General features: G+C 46.2%; 1 protein-coding gene across 1 annotated transcript in view; it reads right to left on the reverse strand.

The window, feature by feature from the left end:
- CFDP1 (craniofacial development protein 1) overlaps nt 1–25,051 on the reverse strand; it is a 138,394-nt gene that overhangs the window by 4,624 nt on the left and 108,719 nt on the right. Inside the window, exon 6 of the mRNA XM_060084288.1 lies at nt 11,222–11,380. Within this exon, the coding sequence (XP_059940271.1) occupies nt 11,222–11,380 (159 nt within the window). The remainder of the gene's footprint in view (nt 1–11,221; nt 11,381–25,051) is intronic.

Raw genomic sequence — 25,051 nt, forward strand, 5'->3', positions numbered from 1 at the left:
CACATTTCCTGGCCTTGGCGGTGCGCTGAGTTGGTGGGGAGAGAAAGCTATGTACCCTGCACATACGCATCAAAATGTGGGAAAAGGTGCCTCTACAAATGGAAGAAACCCAGTAAGAACTACCTCCGGGGGCCGCAGGGAAGGTGAAGTGGGCTGAGGTGCGCAGAGCGCTCACCGTCGAAGGTATTTCCCTGCCTGCAGCTCCTTCCTCCCCCTCCCCCTTCCCACCTCTCCTTGTGTCCTCCACCCAGATGCAGCCAGGGTGCTTCTGCGAGGACGACAGGAGGGGCCTTTCCTTAAGTTCCTCCAAGGGAACGAGGTCAAGCACCTCTGCCATCCACGGCTCACGCACAGGGTCCCCTAAAAGCTGGTGGTTTGCCCCTCATCTTGGCCAGGCTCAGCAGACAAGGCTTCCGTCGGCCTCCCAGGCCGGCTGGGAAGGAAGCACGGGGCTGAAGCAGCAGCCACTGCGAGGAGAAGGCTGGCCGCTGAAGGAGACACAGCTGCATTTTCGTGCACCTTCTGGCCATGAACTGTGCTGCCGCTTGCCTGGCGGGAGGGGATCTCTGCTGCTAATTAATCTGTTGAGAGAGCAAAACTGCCACTGAAAACGGGAGGCAGAATTCAATCTCTGCACTAATCTTTCCTTTGTTGCACTGTAGAAAATGTGCATCTGTCATTACAAGGCCATTACGTTTAGGGTGAGAACGTTAACAGGTTCAGGACCCTGTGTTCCTTTGCTGAGTTCAGGGCCTCGCTTGCTGCCCACAGCACCCTGTGAGGAGCAACCCAGCCCAGCCCAGCCGCTCTCCAGCCAGGCCTGCGGCCACTAACCCTATACCTCACTACGGACAGGGTGGCAGCTCGCAGCTTGAATCCTGACCCTGCGGCTTGCCGGCTGTGTCTCTGGGTAAGCCACGTAACCTTGCTAATTCTGTTTCCTAATTTGCCCGCCCCCCAAAAAAAGGTAATCATCCTTAATCCTTCCTACTCTGAAGGGCTGTTGTGGGGATTAAATGCAATAGTGTACATATCATGCCTAGCACAGAGCAGGTGCTCAATACAACGGCAGAGTTGTCACCATCATTTTGGGAAGCCAGCTTCTGTCAGGGTTCTGAGGACAATCAATCCAAGGGGAACAGTCAGCTCTCTTGACACACGTTATCAACAACTAGTAACTACCACCTGGTCTGGGATCAGGAACTCAGCTGTTGTGTCAAAATCGCCAAGGAGGGGCCAGAATGGCTGGAAACACAAGGGCAGGGCCTGCCTGTAGGCTTGACATAAGCCCTCAAGGTCAAGTCTTCAAATTTAGCAAGTGAAATACAGGATGCCTGGTTAAATTTCAATTTCAGATTCCCCGGCAGATGGGGAAGCCACAGACACTGTGGACCCCTTTTGATAAAGTGTGAAAGCAGGAAAGACCGTGGCCGGTAAGCAGACACATGACAGAACAAATTCATCTTCTGTCTACCACCAAGGGACCCATGATTCCCCAGTGGGGACTCTTAACCAAGTCGACTGACGGGCTTTGTCACACTACAGCCGTCACCCCTCCCCACCCCCGCCCACAGGCCCTGGTGAAGATCACAATGGGGATCAGTGTTTTGACAGCGTGCGCTTTAACTGCCTCTCTCGAAGCTCCCACAGAAAAAATGCGGGAGCCGTGGTTCAAGACGACTTTAGGGCATGTTTCAAGAGAGCCATTACCCAGGGATACCTGAGAGAGCGGGCCTGGGGGCGGAAAGAAGAGGAAGTATGTGGCTTTGAGCATTTGTGGTCTTTCTTCTAGACTTTCCTTTAAAGAAGAGGAAGTGATACTTAAATTAAGATGCTCACTGAGCATGAATAATGCCTTGCAGGTTCCGGAAGCGGTGCCGGGTCCAGCTGACCTTGAGACTAACAAGAGCGAAGCCAGGCTGGGTGCTAAACAAGAAGGTGCAGGCAGAGTTCAGGTTTAGGGAACGCCTCAGGCAGCAAAGAGGGGCACATATGCAGAATGCAATTCTCAAGGGCAACCCAGACAAAGGCCATCAAGGCAGGTTTGGCGACTTCATTCCCCCATTCACAGCATCTGCAGCTGCTAACAGGATCCTTGTGATGGCTTTGGTTTGTGGCCAAGGGCTGACCAGGAACAACACTTCTACTCGACATCCTCCTCCCACCCTCAAGACAGAAAAGGTGCCAAGGATGAGGGTGGCTCTGACATTTACTATGTGTGTGACTGTGGGCAAGATACTTTATTTTTCTTCTCTGTAAAACAGGAATAAAAATTACAACACCCCTCTGACAGTACAATGGAACTATGAGAAGTACTTTGTAAACAATAAAACCAAAAATGGCTATGAGTGTTGTGCGCTTCTTGCTTCCCATTTCTGACCTGACTGGATCACTATAAAGCCTCAGAAACTGGGACAGCTGGAACAGGGACCAAGAGACCAAATGCCCCAGAAAGAGGAAGGGCTTGTGGGGAAGGCTGCCTCGTCCACGGTGGCCCGAGTGGACGACCTATTTAAACTGAGCCTCAGAAAGTTTTCAGGCACCTTAAGCGGGTTACGGTCCCAGAAGAGAACAACCAGCTGACAAGTGCAAGGCTTCTTTTCTGGTCTGTGCCCAGCACTCCTGGGGACCCAGACTGATTCAGCCCAGTCCGCTGGGAAGGGCAGAGGGGATCACCCCTTCCCCCCACTACTGCCTTATGTGGCCCATTTAAGAGGCTGCAGCTCTTCACTGTCATTAATAAAATATGCTAATAGCACCAAAACCTAAGGGATTTTCTAAGCCTTCCCTTTCAGAACCAGGTTAGACACAATAGGCTCAGTCATCTTTTTGATCCTGAAGCCCAAATTACTTTTCTGCCACCAATTTTCTTGAGATCTAGGCCAATGTGGAGGGAAGGAAAAACAGAAGAAGAGGACGAGAAGGGTAGAAAATGCTTCCAGAGAACATGTTAGTACCTACTTCTGGGAAACCAGGCTGCAAGTGAAAGGACGCCCATCCACCCCAAGAAGGCAGAGTTCTGTGAAGCAGTTGGGTGTGCTGATCTCCAAAAGCTCCGCCAAACAGTCACATCCGCCCATGAGAGGTGTCCTGCCCACTGGTCAGGAAAAGAAAGAGCACAGGGAGGTGCAGGGAAATCCGAAGCAGGCACATAACGGAGGATGTTTCAGGGCTGCGTTATCACTATGCTCCCAGCACAGCCAGCAGGTGTTCTGTGCAGCATAAACCTGAGAAGGAAAGTGGACCAACACCAGAAAGCAACAGGCAGCGCAGGCTGTCTGAGGCTGGAATAAAGCTCTGTGATGGAAGTACTAAGAGGTGCACTTCTTTGCCCTGAGAAGTGCAAGTGAAAGAAGCGATCTGCTCAACATCACACAAGCCCTGTGCAAGAGGATGACTCACAAACACCTCGAGGGCCAAAGTGAAAGGGTGGTGATTTTAATTTTCTTGTCCACTGCTTTCCTGCCATCTCACCTCAAGATTGTGCTCGTTCTGAAAGAGCGACTCTTGGGGGTCATGGAGATAGATTCTTTGGAGAAAGAAAATTATTTTCTCTCTCCTTCACGCCTCTCCAAATCACAAACACACCTGGTCTCCGATCATCGAGCTCCATGACCTTCAATTTGATTGCCAGCAGCAGCCGAGACCAAGCCCGTATTGCTCTCATTTTCTCTGCACGGATCCCTCCCCCCAGACCTGCTGGCCTCTACCTCAGCAGTGCTGGAGAGACGCGCTGCTGATGGCGAACGCTGCCAGGGAACCTAGTGCGATCAGTTATAGGAATAGAGGGAAGCAATGTTAAAGGCTTTGACTGCCGACTGGTGACACTGAAATGCTGGACTGTGCCCTGGAGTCCACGGCTCAGAGGAAAAGCAGCGATTCTTTGCTGTGCAGCTGACCTCTTTGGAACAGGCATTTTAACCAACTTTGCTGTCTGAAAATGATGCCTAGGTAGAGATGTCATCCTGACTTGTCATGCCCTTCCTTTCTGGGTGGTTAATTCCAATCTTACTAGGTTCCAAAACAAAGCCATGGCTGCCTGACAGCTAGTGGGATGTGCATTTAGACAGTGCAATGGCTCAGCGCCTGCTCTGGGACAGGTGCTCTTCTAGCACCCCCCTGGTGGCGGGGTGGTGAACCATACCCTGCCCTTCGGGGCTTACCGTACATGAAAAACACGACAACGTGTATCAGTTGACAATAAATATGATGAAGAAGGTCAAAGAGGGTGATTTGATGGAGGGTTCCTAAGGTGGGGCTACTCTGAGAGAGTGAGAGTGGCATCTGAGCGACAGAACAAGAGCCCACCGTGGAGGAGGACCCGGAGGAGCAGTGCAGGGGCTGGGCCGCCGTGAGCAGGGGAGAGGGTCAGAGGTGGGCAGGGGACAGCTCAGGGGGGGCCTGCAAACGCCAGGGTAAGGAGGTGAACACTCATTTAAGTGCTACTTAAAATCAGCAGGGAAGAGAGGAAAAATGGTTTGTACTTTCAAGAAATCATTTTGGCTGTGATGCAGAGAAGAATGGAGGAAAGGTACAGATACAGAAGCAGGGAGCGGAGCAGATGCCTGTGGCTTGTACCGGACTGCAGGCAGCTGGGATGGACAGAAGGATGGACCAAAATACTTCATGACAGAATTGTCTATCGGACTTTCAGGACTGAGTGGAGAGAGGATGCTCCTAGGGCTTTCTTTCATCAGTTGGGTGGATGGTGATGGTGCCGTTTTCTGAGAAGTCTGAGGAAGGAGTCTGTTTATGGAAAGCAAGCAAGCAGAGGTATCTCAAGCTATCCGAAAGCAGAGCGTCCCTTTAACACCTCTCTTAGCTGAAATGGCGTGAAGTGAAGAAGCAATTGCCTTTTGGCGAGAACGGAAATCCTCTTCAGATTTCTTTCAGTTAGGGAGAAAATGTAGAGGTCTTTCGCAAAAGCAAAGTGGTGTAAGCAAGCTTTTGAAAAGTGGGGGATATCTGTATTTGGTTTTGGATGTTAAGTTTCATGTAATGTCTTGGACATGCAAATGGAGATGTCAACTAAACAGCTGCTACGAGAGTCTGTAGCTCAGTGGGATGGTCAGGCAGGGGAGAGCTTTTTTGGGAGTCGTCAGCAGAAAATAGTACTTAAGACATGGAATCAGCTTTCCTGGGGGAGAGAATATGAGGAACGACAGATGCCCCTCACTCAGTCCTGGGACTTCCCTACTTTAAAAGCCCAGAGACGGAAGAGAGGCCAGCCTGGGAGACAGAGAGGAGATGCCCCCAAGCTGTACTGGCCACGGTTGTGGGAAGTGTTCCTGAAGGCTTGGCAGGAATACACCAGGAAGGGATTTAGAAGAATAAAGCACCTAGCCTTCCAGTAAGGCCCTAAGCTTGGCGTGGTCAGTAATGGCAGACAGGAGAAAGAAGAGGGGGTGGAGACTTGGGGTTGGGGGGATCCTATCTATAAACATGCCAGACATTTCCCCTACTTATTTAATTCCCATTATAAACCTGGGAGTATACTGAAGAGTTTCTACTTCACAGATGAAGAAACTGGGGCTAGAGCACATGGTAGGCTGGTAGAAGAGCCAGGATTTGAATTCAATTGCACTTCAGTTTATTGTAAAATATAACAAACATGCACACACGCATACACACAGAGTATAAAATGGGCAAGGCAGATGAATCATTATATAGCAAGCCAAGAAGCAGAAGATGAGCGCCCTACAGAAGTCCAAGCTGTACTGGGAGAGCTTGCTTTATAATGATTCACAATTAGGCACAACTAGATTGTAATGTCAGAGGAACAGAAACTTGAAAGGGAAGTGGAAACGTGGGCAGGCTCACACCTGGCTGGGCTTGGGTGTTGGGTGTGGGTGTTGGGTGAAAGTTATGAACGTGCCTCCTGAAGGCTGGCAGCATTTGGCTCCTTGACCTGGTGACGGCCTAACTGTGAACTCGACATAAATAGACATATACTGTGTGCGTTCTTTTGTGGCTTGCTTCTTCACAAATTGACCTAATGGACACATTGTTTTTGCCCATTTTTGGTTTTGCCCATTTTTGACCTTCATACAAATGGAATTAAAACAAATAAATATAATACATGGAACCATACTGCATGAACTTCTTTGTGTTATTATGTTACTGAAATTTACCCATGTTCATTCCAATTGGTAAAGAGTATCCCAGTGTGTGAACACATCACACTTTATTTGTCTATTACAAATAGACATCAGAGTTGTTTCCAATTTGGGGATGTTATGAAAAGTACTGTTAATTGAGAAGCTACCTGTCAGTCTAACTGCCCCTCCTTCAAAGAAATCTCTTTTTTCTGGCTGCTCTTAAGATTTTTCTCTTTGTCACTGGTTTCCTGCAACTTCACTCTGCAGTGTGGATTTCTATTTTATTTATCTTGGGATTCTTTGAGTTTTGAAAAGTCTGTAAAGAGGTGTCTCTCATCTCTTCCCATGCTGTCCTCCAGGAGGCTTAACTTCCCTCTTCCTTATTTTTTGTCTTTTTGTCTTTCTGAACAATATTCTGGATGATTTCTTCTGGCTCTTTTCCAGTGCATGTATTTCTCTTTTCTGCTGGTCTAACTACTATTAAATCTATCCCTATCATTTTAAATTATGGTTATTAAATTTTTCATTTCTAGAAATTTTGTTTGGGTCTTTTAGGCCACTTTTTATAGTTTCTTCTTCTTGCAAATATTTTCAAGTTTGTCTACTTCTTTAAATACAGTAGGCATAATTGTATTAAAACCTGTCTCTGATATTTCCATTGTCTAAATTCTTTGCAGATCTGGTCCTGTGCCTGCTGTTTCTTTTTTTTCTTTTTTTTTTTTTTTTGCGGTACGCGGGCCTCTCACTGTTGTGGCCTCTCCCGTTGCGGAGCACAGCCTCCTGATACGCAGGCTCAGCGGCCATGGCGCACGGTCTTAGTTGCTCAGCGGCATGTGGGATCTTCCCACACCGGGGCACGAACCCGTGTCCCCTGCATCGGCAGGCGGACTCTCAACCACTGCGCCACCAGGGAAGCCCTGCCTGCTGTTTCTTAAGGTGCTTTGCTTCTTTATGTGAGTATTTTCAGACAGCAAAACTGCTTTTAAAAAATTGGACAGCAGGGCTTCCCTGGTGGCACAGTGGTTAAGAATCTGCCTGCTAATGCAGCCCTGGTCTAGGAAGATCCCACATGTCGCAGAGCAACTAAGCCCATGCGCCACAACTACTGAGCCTGTGTGCCACAACTACTGAAGCCCGCATGCTCTAGGGCCCACGTGCTGCAACTACTGAGCCCACATACTGCAACTACTGAAGCCCACGTGCCTAGAGCTCACGCTCCGCAACACGAGAAGCCACCGCAATGAGAAGACCATGCACCACAATGAAGAGTAGCCCCTGCTCGTCGCAACTAGAGAAAGCCCGTGCGCAGCAATGAAGACCCAATGAGGCCAAAAATAAATAAAATAAATAAAATTTAAAAATTGGACAATAATAATCCAATATTGACCAATGTAGCTTCAAATTCTATTAAAGCTTTACAAGGGGAAAGATGGGATAGCACTTACTGAAGTAGAATTACTATCAAAACACAAAAAGCACAACATAATCTTTTAACCTCAATTCCATCTTATTTTAGTCAGGACTGTATTACAGGAATATTTTTTATCACTATCCATGATCTGGATTCTTGTATAGGAGAACAATTTAAATATGGTATCTGTAAAAATGTCACAGTCTCATAATAAATATGGTAGAGGCCAATCATTACTCATAAGTAGCTTTTTTGAGACGTTATCAAATAGGACCTTTCCCCCTTAGTTTCAGCAGAGATCACTTTTGTTCCATGGTAATACTTCTTGGGATTCTCCACATATTCCCTCAGAGCAGACTCTCCCCAGGTGGCCTTTGCTCTCGTTGGCAACTGTGTAAGAGAATTTGTGGGCCTGACCAAACAGACCTTTCAGGTTTGGCTTGTGCTTCCCACCCTCTGACACTGTGGCACTGGGCACACTTCTCAGTAGAAATCTTCTTGCCCTTCTCGACAGTCCCTGTTTTGAAGTCAGCTCTCTAAGTTACATACGTGCTGGATAGGCTCACCCAGCAGCTGACTGTCTTGCTCTCATTTCTAGAATTTAGTTGCTGTGGTCTAGTGAGTCTCAATCCAGGCTGTGCATGAGAAGCACCTGAGGAGTGATTTAAAGATACAAGTATCTGTGACTCTTTTTTTAAAAAATTGAGGTATAGTTGCTGTACAATATTATATCAGTTTCAGGTGTACAATGTAGTAATTCACAATTTTTTTTTTTTTGGCCCAGCCGCACGGCTTGTGGGATCTTAGTTCCCTGACCAAGAATTGAACCCATGCCCCCTGCAATGGAAGCGTGGAGTTCCTAACCACTGGACCGCCAGAGAATTCTCAAGTAATTCACAATTTTTAAAGGTTATACTCCATATAGTTATAAAATACTGGCTATATTCCCATATAGCTTATTTATTTTATACATAGTAGTTTGTACCTCTTAATCCCCTACTCCTATCTTGCCCCTTCTCCCTTCCTTCTCCCCATTGGTAACCACTAAGTTTGTTCTCTATAAGTTCTTTTTTGTTTTATTCACTCGTTTGTTGTATTTTTTAGATTCCACATGTAAGTGATATCATATAGTATTTGTTTTTCTCTGTCTGACTTATTTCACTAAGCATATACCCTCCAAGTCCATCTATGTTGTTGCAAACGGCAAAATTTCATTCTGTTTTATGGCTGAGTAATATTCCATTGTGTGTGTGTGTGTGTGTGTTTGTGTGTGTGTACACATACACACACCACACAGATATCTGTGACTCTTGATTCAGTGGTGCACAGGGGTGCCCTTGTCATGTAACTCTGGAAAAACCCCCAGAAGATTCTCATGCTTAGCCAAGGTAAGAACCAGAGCAATAGTTCCTTCCCTGGACTAGGGTTGGGGTGGGCACTAGAGAGGGCAGGTGAGAAGAGCCAAAGGCAGAGCACAGAAGTCATCAGATCTGCATTGGAAAAATACAATCAGATCCGTGGAATCATCTGGCCAGGCGGAAGAGGCTCAGAGACAGAGGGAAAAGCAAAGAGCTTAAAAGTTGTATGCTATTAGTTGTTCCCTAACCCAGTTATGTGATTTTCCATTGCCTGAAAAGTCCTCATTGGGCAGATGTCCTTTTTAATCTTGTTTTCTCTTCCAGCCTACATTTTCTTATCTCTCCCTTATCTTCAACAGCACCACTCCTTACTTTTATAAGACCTCTATTAACAGAATGAACACCGTCTAACCCATATAATCAATCCTCAGAGAAGCAGTAAAGTGTGGCACGCACTGGCAGTTCCTTTGCTGCCTGAGATCACCAGGCAAACACGGAGAAGCGGCGGGGCTGAGTTACGAGAGCTGAGTCAGAGTGGGGAGGTTCAGGGCATGCAGCAGAGGCCTTCTGCAGGTAACACTGACTCCTGCTTGTGCTTTCTTGTGGGCCCTTCCCCAGATGGCTATGGTACTTCTACCTCTGTCCTATGGCAAACCATCTTTGACAGATGGACTTAGAAGTCTGGTAGTTAAATAAGCTCATAAAGTCATTAAAGACATTTTTTTTTTTTTCCCGGTACGTGGGCCTCTCCCGTTGCGGAGCACAGGCTCCAGACATGCAGGCTCAGCGGCCATGGCTCACAGGCCCAGCTGCTCCGCGGCATGTGGGATCTTCCTGGACCGGGGCACGAACCTGTGTCCCCTGCATCGGCAGGCAGACTCTCAACTACTGTGCCACCAGGGAAGCCCCAGACATTTTTTTTTTTTTTAATATACTGATCAGCTTCTACATTCATTCAAATACTCATGAAACCTAATCTAGAAAAATGACCCCCCCAAAAAATCCCTCACCTGTCTTTATTATAATTTAGCTTATAAATAACCTAAATGACTACCACTTAATACACACCTTTAAGTGACAGTGACAGGCGCTCTGAAAAGGGCTTTATGTGGACAGGGCTTTATGCCTTTCTTATCGTGCTCCACTTTATTGCACTTTGCAGATACTGTGTTTTTTAACAAATTGAAGGACTGTGGCAATCTTGTGTTGTCAGATGATTGTCAGCATTTTTTAGCAATAAAGTATTTTTTAATTAAGGCTTGAACATTGTGTTTTAGATACAATGCTTGCATCCTTAATAGACTACAGTATCGTATAAACATAACTTTTATATGCACTGGGAAACCAAGAAATTCGCACGACTCACTTTACTGCGATATTTGCTTCACTGCGGTGGTCTGGAACAGAACCTGCAATATCTCTGAGGTCTGCCTGTGCTATATACATATATGCATGATACATATATCACATGTTTTGTCTCACGAGAGCCTCACAACCACCCTAAGGGTGGTATTACTATCTCAGTTTTACTGGTGAAGGAGCTGAGCCTCAGGGATGCACAGCGACTGCAGGGAGAGCCCCTGCTGGAGAGGGGCAGGCATGGGGAGTACCAGGGCTGTCTGATGGGCCACGCACACTTCCTTTCACTGTTAGGGGCGGGGGGTGTGGACCTTGAGCCATGGACCCACTTCGGTAGTAACTTTGTTCTTGGCTCCTCCTGAGGTTCCTAAGTACTCAATGAACACCGTTTCTCTCAGGACATTCCTGTACACAGTTTATGGACATCCTCTTTGTATTCCAAAGCGAAGAGGAACAGGGTGCACGTGATGGCCCAGATGCTGTCTGAGGGCTGGTGTGTCACATAGGTTGAAGCCAAAGGTGAAGCCCCACCCCAGGCCATAATGACACAGAGAAAAAATCCCACAATACCCGACAACACCTAGGCACTCTGTTGACTCTGCGTTTGATGCACTGAGCTTGTCTGGCTTCTCAGAAGGCCAAATAATTCAGATGAGGCCGAGGCTGATACGGTGAGCCAGATCTGACCATGTGAACAAACGAGGTGACTTACAGTTCATGGGAGCTGCAATTCAGCAAATTCAGCTTGGCAGACGTGCCCCTCCCCGAGAGAAGTGCTGCTCACGTGCCCTCCCACCCCCTTCCTGTCACCCCAATGTTTTCCTCACCGACAGGACCTGCCCACTTTAGAACAGAGCTTCAACAACAAACCAAAGAACTCATGTTTTTCATTTTACCGTGAAAAGCTCCTGCCTACTTAAATTGGGTGGCGCACGTGCAACGAACTATCCCAGGGTTTTGAGGATTTTGAGAGAATAGAATGCACCACTTCTTACCCCTCCTTCCCTCGATTGTGGATGGCTAGTTCTTCGCCAATGCCCTCTTCCTCCTTGAAGCTCTCCCAGTCCAGCTTGGACTTCTCTAGGGTGCTCATCTTCTGCTTCTTGGCTCCTATTTTTCCCAAAAGGCTGCTCATGCCACTTGATCTTTTTAACCTAGGGAAGGCAAAAACATGAAACATGTAACAGATAAAACTCTAATCTCTTGATTAATGGTTTTTCTGATTGGCACGGGCCTCCCTAGATTCAAGCTATTTATCTTAATGGGAGCCATGTTTGCATCCCGGGTACTTCCTGTCTGCTGTGGAGAGCACAGGAAGGAGACCAGAATTCTAATGCACTCTTCCTGCTCAATACCTCTGACCACTCTAACGACCTGGGGATAGGAAATCCTGAAGACCTCTGTCTGCTCTGTATGACAGACAGGTCTCTGCTTGCAAGGAGGGAGAAGTGCAGCATGATTCAGACATGGTTTTACAATCACATGCCTTGCTTCATATTCCAGCTCGAACCATGTGACTTTAGGCTAGGTATTTAACTACATCTGCCTCCGTTTCCTAATCTACAAAGTGAATGCTTACTCACAGGGCTGTAGTGTATCCTCTATATAAAGTGCTTAAAACAGCAGCTGGCAAAGAGTAAAGGTGCAATAAATGTTATCCATCCTGAATCACTGTCATCATCTGTGCACTAAAGCCCCAGGGAATCCTTTCAAGAGAAAGAGAACCAGATCCCAACACTGATGAGCAAGAGTTACAGTATCTTAAAAAGACCCTAAGATCAGTTTCCTTTCAACTCCTGTGAGTCAGGACTCTGGTTTTTCCCAGGAGGCGGAGAACATTCCTCATCCTGAAAGCAGCGAATGTACAGCCTGTGCTCCACTTGCTGGTTATGCTGTCGTGGATGGTGGGAGAAACCCCATATGTCCAAGTTCAAGTCCTGGCAGGTCAAATGTTTCTAGTCAATGTTAAATGTATGAGATAAAATAAGCAAGATAGAATGCAGCTAGTAAGAAGGTGGTACTGGGGGAAGGAAGTATGGAATGAACATGGCTTTTGGTCTCTTTAGAAAGTAAAACAAGTTATATACCAGCATACAGGAAACTAGAAGTCATTTTCTGCTTTACTGGGATATGCAAGAGGGTTAAAACATTTAAAAATTCTCTGAGCTAACATCACAAGGCCTACTGATAACATCAATAATAATACCTCTCACTTGCCTAGAAGGCTCATTATCCAAGTGTTTCATAGCCATTTCTCATCTTACTCTCCCTAGTGCCCGTGAAAGAGGACCACTGAGTCTCAGAGTTGGAGGAGGAACTTCAAGATGATCTTGTGTCTCACCAACCATTCTGAAATCCCACCTTCCTGCAGCACAGTGCCAGTGAGGGGTGGCTCACTACCTCTGCCCTGGAATGAGCCGACAGGCCAGTGTCCACACCAAACACGAGACTCTTGGGGCTGAACAATTACCCTCCACACTCGCATTAGCTTCCCTGTTGTGGTCATACCCTACTACAGGCTGTCAGCTTAGGATCAACCCAGAAGAGGCTGTGCAGGCATCACTGTCCTCATTTCCAGTTGGACACATAAAGTGCAGAGAGGTTAAATGATACAACAAAGGTCAAACCAACAGAAGCTGCAGATCCAGGGCAAAGCAAGGCTTTTCTGACACTCCGTGTGGTGCGCTGTGCCGTCTCGCTTCTAACGCGAGAATTTACTGGAGAGATTGTCTGACAGCTATTTTATTCCCAATTTGCTTAAGGATTTTCCAAAGAGCTCTTTATGAGCTTTCGATTCATATCTTCTGATTCTTTTCCGGATAACAGTCCCTACAACAATCTCTCCATCAACACACACAGACTATATTTTACCAGGAACAGAGCATAAGTGGGGAGGCAGAAACTTAATATGGCTCAGATCTTTCCCCTTCTCACCTGCTTCACTGCTACTGTCCTGGTTCTCATTTTTATATTCTCACCTGGATGATTAAGCAGGCTCTTCACTTGTCTCCCTGACTTTTGTCTTGTCCCACCATCACTCACCTGCTCCATCCTGGCATCTATCCTACATGCTGTCTTCATCGTGAATTTTTGAAAATATGAAGCTTATCACGTCTTTCTGGTTCATGTCTCCTCCTTGACCCCTAATTACTCTTACAATAAAGTCTAAACTCCTTCGCTCGCAGAGTTCTTCCTGATCTTCTCTCGCCACATCTCCCCTTGCAACCTACACTCCAGCCACACCTGCAGTTCACCTCTCCCGGTCCCCCTCCCATTCATCTGGTCTTGCCTTAGCTTAGAAACCACTTCCTGCAGGAGGCTCTCCCAGACCCCTCCCCCAATCTCTGAACTGGATACCTCCTGCTGGTGTCTCCACTGCACCCCTGTTCTTTCCCCATTACGGCACTGCTACTCTCCGTAACCGGTGCTTGAGGGCTCTACGTTCAGCTGCTGCTGCACTGGTCAGCTCTGAGGAAGCTCAGAGCCACTGCGGACAACATCTCACCAAAACCACACACCTGGAGGCTTTCCATTTCTGGCCACAGGGTGTCCTTTGACCTTGCCTACATGCCAGAAGCACTGTGGTGGAGTGGCTGTGGCGGGCAGGAGCTGGTGGCTAAATGGCCCAACCTCTTGTCCTCACATAGGCAGTCCTGGGAGGTACACTGAATGCTTCTCAGGTGGCCTTGGAAGTGCGTGCACTCTTGTATTGGCTTTTCTGCCTTCCCTGCCTCACCTTTCCCACCCCCTCAACTCTTGCTTCTTGGGACACCTCCCCAAATAAACCACCTGCACTCAAAGCCTTACCTAAGGTTCTGCTTTGAGGGGAATCTAACAAAGATGTTGAGGAGAAACATGACTTTCCCTTTGCAGGCTCTATATCGTGTGGATACTTAAGTTCTGGGTCTCCAAATCTCTCTCTAGCACATGGATATAGTTCTGTAAACAGTGGACACTCGATAAACTCAACAATGTCACCTGGATCACAGAACCAATTAGTGGGAGAGAATCAGATGTTTGTAGAATAAAGGTGTTCAGAACACTTCTAAATTGGGGAATTTGCCAATCAGCTCTCAGCAACCCAGGGTTCCCCATTTTATCTGGGCAGCACCACGGCTCTGTACACCATCTCTCCCCGACAGCCTACAGCTCTGACAGTATTAACAGAATATACCATCTTTTCAACAAGTCACTTTGAGAAGTCTATGGGAAAATGATTTTTGCCGCAGAGCAGTGAAAAAGGTTCTAGAAAAGGAAAAGTCATAATCCCCCTTTAAATGAATATCAGCAAAATTTCACCTGTGCTATTATGCTTTAGGAGAAAGCTTCTATGTCTGCTTGCATTGGATCATTAACACGGTGTATGATTTCCTAATTTGATGGCCTCAAAAGCAAAATTACCCATCTTGTATTTGAGACTGAATCAAAGTGAACGACACATTTATAGTAGCAACCAAAACATGCGGAGGCTCATCATCACTGAGAGACCAGCACTTGGTTCCTAGAACCTGGAATGTGGGGTCTCACACTCACTCCCCACCTTGAAATGGGGCTTTAGTGGCATAATCCTGGCATCACTCCATTGCAATTTTCAGGAAGGCAGATTTACCCTGACCTTGGACCCATCTCTGCTGTTAAAGTTCATCCATCAGGCTTTCGGGAAAGCTGAGGCAGGCAGGAAAGAGCCAGATTCTGGGCAGTGGCTGCTGGCTGTCTCTATTCTGCTGTGAAGGAAACCGCAGAGAGCGCCTCAGCCTACGGCTCCCCCTCTCAGAACTGCAGCTAGGCCAGGAGGGAGCAACTTCAGCACTGGCATCCCACAGGCATTTAGCAGGTGTGTACGCTGGAAAACCGGGGAAAGGGGAAGGTCCGAATTCCCCTGGAGACCTCTCTGCTGTCAGCAGGAACCAGTGCAGTTTGAGGCATCAGAGTAACAGCAACACTGACTTCTCTTTGTTCTGGATCCTAAGCCATAATGGCAAGGGGCTACCAGAAAGTCGGCTTTGACAGCCCAACCCCTCCCCCAGCTGCAGATTTTCCAGTCTTGGTTCTAAAGTGGGATGAGCTGTGTCACAGAAACCACATTCAAGAGAGCCTACACCCACCTGTTAGAGGTCAAAGTTCACAGGAAGGTACCCTGCACTTGCTCCCTCACAGACTGCATCCAGAAGGTTATACTCAGACATGTCCAGACTACTGCTGCCGAGATGTTTTCAATGTTAACAGTGACATTTCAACCGCCTCCTCCTACTCTACTGAACTTATGACCGTAAATTCGATGTGAGGAATAATCCTGTCTGAGGAGCACGGCCTTCACTCTAAGCAGCTGGCTTCCGTGCCATCAGAGAGTATGGCTGAGTGCACAACACACTTGTGAAAGAGCCTCTTACTAAGCCTTTTTTCTTGTGCTTTCTGTCCTGTTCTCCATCAGTCAGCAATTATCCCAATTCCCTTCCCACCGTACCAAGCCCGATGACGTGTCCCAACACCAGACACCAACCAAGACCTCACAAAAAAATATTCAAAATCTCAGAAGAGTAAAAGGGACAAAAAGGGCAAAATGACCATTGTCTTGTTCCTTTCTGAATTCAAAGTTTACAATGATAATTTGCTAGAAATTATGCTGCCTTTTAGCCCCCAGAATGGAAGTTTAACAAAATTCACTGCAACTAAATGATAAACTCCATCCTGTTGAGTCTATTATAAAGATATTAAAGTAACATGTTTTCTTTGCTCCAGTCCCATGAGCATGGACACAGATTCACTCAAATGATTTGTTTCGTAGCAAAAGCACTGCTTTATCTGGCCATGCTCAGTGATGCTCTGGATCCTGCTGTTTATTTATGAGAGGTACTGGAAAGGAGCTGGGAAAATAACTTCTTAAACAGAAACAGAAAGGAGGAGAGGACACAACAACTGGTTGTGAAGAAAAGGTGGGAACATCCTTCCCATAATCTTTAAAATCAGCCTCAGGCACCCAGCTGTCTCACAGAATAGAACGTGAGGTTTGGGAATGAATTTAGAGTCACTCGTTCATTGGACTCATCCAACAAAGATTAATCAGAGATCTACTGTACACCAGACAATGTGCTTGGAACTGGGGATACAAAAATATATAAAGCATAATCTTTGGCTTCAAGGAGAAAATCTAGTAGAGGAGATCATCATCCAAAAAAACTGTGACCAAATACTATTAGGACACAAAACAGGGAGCAGCTGAGAGGCTGTTTAATGCAACCTCTTTATTTTAGAGGTGAGTTAACTAAAATCTAAGAAGGTTAAGAAATCTGCCCAAGTTCACCGTGGGAGACTTGGGTCTAGTACTCAGTGCTTTTGACACCTGGCCTGTCTTCTCCACCTTGCTGATACTAGAGTTGAGGACAGATAACCTTTGGAGATCCCTTCCACACACCAATTTCACTGCTGATTTTGGGGTTGGGGAGGATATTCTTATTTTCCCTGTTGTCCTGGAGCTTACTGTACTCAGGGCCCATGTCTTACTCACTCTTGGCTCACCCAGCGTAGTACAAAGCCTTGCGATGGTGTGTGACCACTACATGTTTAATATGATTCGATAATGGACTTATCCAAGTGAATCTTCTCTTATAACAGAAGGAGGATTTAACACTGCACTTGGACCAACAGGAAAGAAAAGGAAACGCCAAAATTGGACCAGCAAGGATAGGGTCAACACATGTGCACGGAAGCACTACTGACCTTTACTTAGAACTTCAACATACAGCCCAGCTCAAGCCTATGCCTTCTCTCTCACAAGCTGCTTAACCACTAACATGCAAATTATTTGGAACAAAGATTCTTTGGCAGAGATATGCAGTTTCCTTAGTATTTGTCATCTGTTTACAAGGCAGGAGTGGACTTATTTGTAGCTTACCCATGGACTATTTTCCAGAGCCATACAAGGGTCTGGAACTGGCATGGTACTTCCTGAGAAATGGGAAGAAAGTTTATGATGAAATTCTTCAGTGAGAGCTGTCTGATTGAAACCACTATTCTCTTTCAGATCTTCTTTGGCTTAAGCTGAAATCCCGAAGAATGAAATGTAAAGCCCTAGTCTCTGGGCCAATTTCACTCCCCACCTGAGTAAGTCTCTAAGTAATCTCTGCAAAGCCCAAGACAAGATGACTCAAGGAAATGGACTGGAAGCCAGTGGTAAATTAGGAAAAGAGTTTAAATCCCATTCACTTCCCAACATTGTATTGACAGTATTCTATGGCACATCGGGACTCAGGAAAGTGGAAAACCAGAAATATTGACATTGATACACTACCAGCCAAAAAAAAAAAAAAGGCATCTATCAGCAAAAGGTGAAATAAAAGCTGGCAAATAGCAGCAGCTTCAGTTTTTGTACAAACAGAAAACGATCTGCTACTCAGTTTTATTGATCTTATGCCAATCCAAGAGTAAAGGGAGGGACTTCCCTGGTGGCGCAGTGGTTAAGAATCTGCCTGCCAATGCAGGGGACACAGGTTCGCGCCCTGGTCTGCGAAGATCCCACATGCCACGTAGCAACTAAGCCCGTGCGCCACAACTACTGAGCCTGCACTCTAGAGCCCGCGTGCCACAACTACTGAAGCCCGTGTGCCTAGAGCCCGTGCTCCACAACAAGAGAAGCCACCGCAATGAGAAGCCCACGCACCGCAATGAAGGGTAGCCCCCACTCGCTGCAACTAGAGAAAGCGCGCGTGCAGCAACAGACCCAACGCAGCCAAATGTAAATAAATAAGTAAATAAATTTTAAAAAAAAGAGTGAAGGGAACGCTAGCTTGTCTGATTTGATTTCCGCTGCTCTGCATCTTTATAGCATGTCTATAAAACATACCTGATGATTCTGGTTGCAAAAGCCCTGAATTCTAAGCTTCTAAAACACTATATTATAGAAAAAGCCCCTTTCAACTCTTCCTTCTCTACCTGTTAAGCACACAGGTCTATTTTGCCTGCTTTGGCCTTTGAGCTGCTGCTGGGAGGACTATTCTAGCTGACTTGGTTCTATTTAAATGGACAGCTCTTCCTACAGAAGACATTCATTCACAGTCAGTTCTCCCCAGAGCAGTAGGGGTCCTCTAACTGCACAGTTTCTGGTCTCTCTTGCGATAAAGGTCATTTATTTTTGAGACAAGTAACTTGGGGTTAGGGGCTCTCAAGTGACACTGAAATGGACTTTTTCTCTGGGACAAACTAACTGATCTGCTGGGCAGTAGTTTATTTGCATCATATGCCAAGAGAAAGTTAATGCCCCTCTTTGTGAAGAACAGTCCTCCACTGGTCTATTGTTCTGCTGAAACCAGCTCAGTGGGCTTGCACCCCTTGCCACAGAAGCCAATTGTTTGTTTTTTATTGTTGTTTGTCTTTATTAATCTGCCTAGTTCAGACCCTTCAGAGAGGGTCAAATTTAGACAAGCATTAGGAAAGAATGGGTCCTTTCCCACACCATTCCTTGGTGCACGTGAGGCCTCTACAATGCTTGGTTCACACACTTAATGCAGAGAAAAATGCTGTATGAAGATGCAAAAGGGCTTGTGTTGCCAGGTGGGTGGGTGAGCTTTAGGGTATGTGAGCATCCAGTGCACTCCTGCTTCTGCGATATGGAACATGATGGCACAAGAACACCAGTGTGGTCTACTGAGAAATTTCCCTCAACTTTCCAGTTTGAAAAATGTCAAACTGACAGAAAAGTTGAAAGCAGAGAACAACTATTACCTAAACACTCTTCACTTAGATTCACCAATTATTAACATTTTGCCACATTTGCTTATCTTTTTTTGGGGGGGTGATTCATGCTCCTTCACCTCTAAATACTTTGTGTGTGTCTCCTAAGGACATTCGTCTACATAAACAACACCTTATATTATACCCAAGAAATCTCACATTGATAGAACGGTGTAATCTAACTTAAAGTTCATATTCACATTTCCCTCAATGCCTCCCCAACGGCCTTCACACTTGTTCTCCATTACCTCCTATCGGGCACCACATCTGGGGTTCCCTTAGCCTCCTTTAATCTAGCACAGTCTTCTGCCTTTTGTTTTGTTTGTTTTTTGGTCTTTGATAGTCTTTTGAGTCTAGGTTGGTTGTTTTACAGAATATCACTCGTCTAGGATTTGTCTCTTTCCTATGTCAAATATGCCACGTAGATGAGGTAGGGTACCTCTTACTGCACCATCACATAGTAATGGACACAGTGTCAGGTCAGCCCAGGACTCATGATGCTAAGTGTGGTGCCCTGGGTAATGTGGTGACTGCCAGAGCTCTCATTTGTAAACGTACATTCTCTTCTCTGTGATAAATTTGTAATTAATGTGTAATATGTAGAATAATACCTTCAGGAAGTTCTGACCGCTTATTTCATACCTCACCTATAAGGCCTTGGCCATGGCTAAGGACAGACTGGGGTGAATGAATAGTGAAGGGCCCTATTTGAAGGATAAATATGCAGAAAATCCCAAAGGGATCATAAAGCTCTGGCTGTAAGTCAGTCTCTAAAAAGGGAAAAAGCAGTAACTGGAGAAAGGCCAATGGTTATGAGATCATCAGCAGAGTCCTAGACTAGATCTGCCAATGGTGAGCACAGAGGTCTCTGGCCAACACGGAAGCATTCACCTCGATACCTGCATACTCTTCTCAAGGGCTGGAGGCCCGGTGTGCGTAGGGTTAAGTGACACAAAGTCAGTGGCAAAGCAAAGCCCTCTGGCCCACCCACCAGACCTCTAGGAAATACTACTGAATTTCCCTTCTCCTTTGTCCCACTCCCCTGTGGTTGCATCTCATTCCCTGGGGAAGAGATAACGCCACATCCCTTCCTGCCTCTGCTCCAGAAACTTCCTTCCTCACACCATTCCCATGGTGGGGGCTCAGGGCAAAGCAGGGAAGGGCCTCCACCATTTCACAGCAGTTGGGGAGTGAAGGAGGCCTGGGGGCTCTCCAAGGAGGAAATGTTTAGTTTATTGGGAATGAGGGTTATGCCTGGGGCGGGAAGGGACACTTTCCCCTTGAGGTGCAAACTGCTGTTGCTTTAATTTGTATGATCAGGCAGAGGTGGGGAGAATAACGTGTTGACCAACACAAACAGGCCATTTACATTTCTGAGACAGAATTTTAAAGGAATTATTAAATACAGCTTCTAACAAAGCCCATAATGACATTTTTCTTTATGCAGAACCCTGGGAGCTCAAGTGAAGAAGGCACAGCTTATTTTTCCTGACACTGCTTCCATATGGGCTCCAACCAATCACAGCCATGGAGGCAAAGGAGAGATGAGGCAGGATCAGGATCTGGCAGCTAACACATCAAGGCCCTTCTGAAGGAGAGCTCTGCTGGTTTCGTCCTGTGACTGCGCCAGGCCAGGGCGGCTCTGGGGACTACCTGCCTGGTCTGAGGGCAGGAGCCACACTCATCCTGATCGATCCCATCAGGAAAAGAGCACATCTGTCACAGACATCAGCCAACATGAGAAGCAAAGCACAGAAGATAAATGTGCTCCGACTGGCTTGTTTTGGCTAATTGCTGATTCAGGAGTTGGCATGTTTTCTCAAACCTCATTCTGTTGTTTGACTCCCGGCTTGCTTTTTCTCAGGCAGGTCTCCATCTCCTCATGAAAATGTCTGAGGATGTCAACATAAAATACATTTTAAAATTCTTGGCCACCTCCCAGGCTGAGATCAGGTCAAAGTTTCAGGATGTGGGGGGTGTCCTCAGTCAGACCAGACAGGCCTCACTGAAAATGAGTCATGCCTGCGCTCCTTTCTAGAAATGGGTAGGCACATTAACCACAAGGCTTTGAACACGTAGGAGTTAGCTAGCACACATTGTGCAAAATTACCCCCCTCCATGCCTCAACTTCTTACCACTACTAAATAAGCATGCAGTGATTCCCGACACCTCACAGTTCTGGTGTGTGTGTGCGTGCGTGTGTGCGCGTGTGCACTTTATGGTCCTTTCATTAGATGGGGCTGAATAGTAAGAAAGGTCATTTCCAGCACTTGACACTCCTGCTGGGGCCCTGACTCCAAATCCCTCTCAGGGCGGCATCTGCACTGTCAGTCGCTCGCTCACTTGCCAGGGCATCTTCTCTGGCTTCCTAGAAGCCGCTATCCTGGTAACTCAGTGAGCAACTCAACGAGGCCCAGACCCCAACCTGCCCCACTCCGGGGCAGCTCCCATCTATCCTCAAAAAGCCAGGACACACCATTATCCACAGTTTTCCCCTTGTCACAGGACCCCTTTACAATCTAGGATTTAAAGAGTCCTTGGGAAGCAATTACCTGCACAAGGGTGATCAAAAGAAGGGGGTTATTTCAAGCCTGAGCCCTAGGTGTCACTTTGCTAAAGCAATGCAATGGATTTCAACAAAGAAAAATATCTGTTCCCACGGAGTCTGGTACATAAAGCAGAAAACTTTCTTTTTCCTGCACTCAGGAAATGGTTTTCATAGATGTTAACCACAGCTGGGTAATCTGTATAACCACAACATAGTTTCTCTTTAATAAATGGAAGATTTTTACCCACTGCATCACTGACTACGAAAAAGAATTCCCACCCTCCATCTCTAAGGCAAGAAAAAAATGATAAGGATAAGTAGAGTCCCTTTCCTTAATCTGCCAGCTAGGGGTTGCTAAAGGAGCTTTTTCATTCAGAAATGTAGATTGTTCTACAAGGTTCCTGTCATCCAACCCTACTGCTGAGTGATGGATGAAACCTGAACAAATCCAGTTTCTTTGCACGCTGGGATCCCCTCAGAGCCTTTATGACCATGATCCACAATGGGTCATAACGTAAATGTATGACTATGGATCACAATCAATAAGTTTGAAAAAGGAGCTTTAGCAACTACTGGCTGGGAGATGAAGGTGTGGTGAAACAAAGCTGGCCAATGTTGCCACGCACAGATGGTTCAAGAAAATGAAAACAAATCAAAGCAAATTCCATCAACTAAAGATGCGAAGGGTGGACTGTTCAGTTCTCTGATTCATCCTTGTATATTAACTATTTGTCCTGGGAAACTTGGCATCACTCTCTCCCTGCTGTGAGAGCAAGGCCTCTGACCTGTGGCTCCTTGCCCAGAAGCCAGGAGCAGCCTGGGAGAGTCTGTGGCCCTCTCCTTGGGGGCAAGTGGCTTCATGATGCTGCTCCCATCACTGTGAGGCCCAACTGGTAATTCAGCAAAGACTGCGTGAGCATGTTCACCATTCTCACTGCCCAGACGAAGGAAGGAGGTTCGGAGCTAGGGGTGTCGACACTGATAGTCTCATCTGAATGATATGACTAAAACTAAAAGGGCACTCACGCAAAAACACACAAAACGAAAATTTACCTAGTTGTAACGAGGAAGAGCTTTTCTCTAAGAGTGAAGATAATAGAGATGATATTATATTTAAGCTAAATATATAAGCCAAATATATAAGCTACTGAAATGATTTGTATTCTAAAAGAATGATGGAAAATCTGAGGACACATCATTTTTTATTCTCAGTTAATACTTTTAAAAACAGCTTTACTGAGATATAGTTCATATACTAAAGAATTCACTCATTTAAAGCATGCAAGTCAATGGTTTTTAGTATATTCAGTTGTACAGCCATTACCACAATCTAATTTTGGAACATTTTATCACCCTCTCAAAAAAAACCCCCTCATACCCATTAGCAGTCACCCCCATTCCTCTAGCTCCAGGCAACTACTAATCTATTTTCTGTCTCTACAGATCTGCCTATTCCAATATTAATAGTTTTATTTTATTATTATTTTTATTTTTTAAAATTATTTTTTTGGCCACTCCACGTGGCATGCACGATCTTAGTTCCCAGACCAGGGATTGAACCTGTGACCCCTGCAGTGGAAGCACAGAGTCTTAACCACTGGACTGCCAGGGAAGTCCCAGACAACTAATATTTTTAAATCTTAAGTTTAAGATTATATAGTTGGTATCTGTTGTAGCTTCCTATGAGAAATACATTTAAACTTTCAACTTGTCCCCTATGTTGATAGTCATATGTAAGTTTCATAAGGGTGAGGAAAATCAGAAATCTAGGCTTCAGACAGGAATACTGGAATATCTGAGCACCGCTTGTATAGCTAAGTCCCGCATATCAACAGTACTACTTTGGAGCTGTGGTTTTTTTTTTTTTTTTTTTTTTTGCGGTACGCCGTCTTCTCACCATGTGGCCTCTCCCGTTGCGGAGCACAGGCTCTGGACGCGCAGGCTCAGCAGCCATGGCTCACGCACCCAGCCGCTCCGCGGCATGTGGGATCTTCCTGGACCGGGGCACGAACCCGTGTCCCCTGCATCGGCAGGCGGACTCTCAACCACTGCGCCACCAGGGAGGCCCCTGGAGCTGTGTTTTTAAAGCAGTGAGACATAGTAGCTTAGCATTCAGTGCAGAAACCTGCCCCTGGCACTTAAGGTTTTTTTTCTTTTAAAACCCTGGGTGAGGGCTTCCATGGTGGCGCAGTGGTTGAGAGTCCGCCTGCCGATGCAGAGGACATGGGTTCGTGCCCCGGTCCGGGAAGATCCCACATGCTGCGGAGCGGCTGGGCCCGTGAGCCATGGCCACTGAGCCTGCGCGTCCAGAGCCTGTGCTCCGCAACGGGAGAGGCCACAACAGTGAGAGGCCCGCGCACCACACACACCAAAAAAAAAAAAAAAAAAAAAAAAAAACCCTGGGTGAGTATATTTATCTGAGCCTCAAGTAACCAATTAATAAAATGAGGATAATAATAACTACCTTGAAGCATGATGATTAAATGAGATATTCATCAACTCAGCCTTTATTTGTTGAGTGCCTTCAGTATGCCAGACTCTGCTGGCCACTGAAGATAGAAACACAAATTTCTTATCCTCATTTAATTCACTTGCTCGAGACAGATATGCAAACAAGAATTAGATGAAAAAACCGCTACACAGCAAGTGCAGTAGGAGCCTAAGAGTGTGAATTGCGGAAGGCTGTAGAAAGGGAGGGGGAGGTGTCTGAAATGTGAAGGATGAGAAAGAACTTGCCAAGGGGACAACGTGGGATAGGAAGTCCAGAAAGAGATAATAACATGCTCAGTGTACGTGGAAGCACTGAGTCGCATAATACCTGGCACACAGCAGAAAATCAACACTTCCTGTTGTTCCTGCTCTTACCCTCTCACATCCTTGAAAAGATGCTTCTATAGAATACAGAAAGAAATTAAAATCTTGCTGCTGCTAGAGAAAAATGATTGATCTGAGCCTTTAGGAGTTGCTTGTTCTATCTTTTCCTGAGGCTAATTCACCTCTGGCAGCAAAGTATATTTAAAATTTTGACATTTTCCCCCCACAAACATTCAATTTTGAAAAGTTTCAAACCAAGAAAAGTTGATCTCCCTTGTCTAGAACACTCCCCTTACCTACAGAATGGCCCACTATTTGGACTTGTCTGATTGTTAATGTAGGGTATCTGGGAGTCTTCTGGCACTCGATCCCTGGACTGCTTTTCTCCATGTACACTCACTTCCTGAGTGATTTCACCCAGTCCCAAAGCTTAAATACCATTTATTTGCCTCTGACCTCCAAATGTCTTATTTTCAGCCCAGACCTCTCTCCCTAACTCCAGAATTTCACTCAACTGCCCAGTGGGCATCTCCACTTGGATGCCCAGTAGACCTCGCCTGCAGCAGCTTTCCACACTTTAGTAGAGGGCAACAGCACCCGCCAGGTACTTACCTCTCAGATCTCCTCTCATAACTAACCCCCCCACTCATTCTGCTTCAGGCGTGCACCCACCTTTGTAGGCCTTGCCTCAAGCCATTCCTTCCACCTGCAATACTCTCTTCCCACATAACATCTT

Source organism: Mesoplodon densirostris, chromosome 19 (assembly GCF_025265405.1).
Source record: "Mesoplodon densirostris isolate mMesDen1 chromosome 19, mMesDen1 primary haplotype, whole genome shotgun sequence".
In the NCBI taxonomy this organism is placed as follows: Eukaryota; Metazoa; Chordata; class Mammalia; order Artiodactyla; family Ziphiidae; genus Mesoplodon; species Mesoplodon densirostris.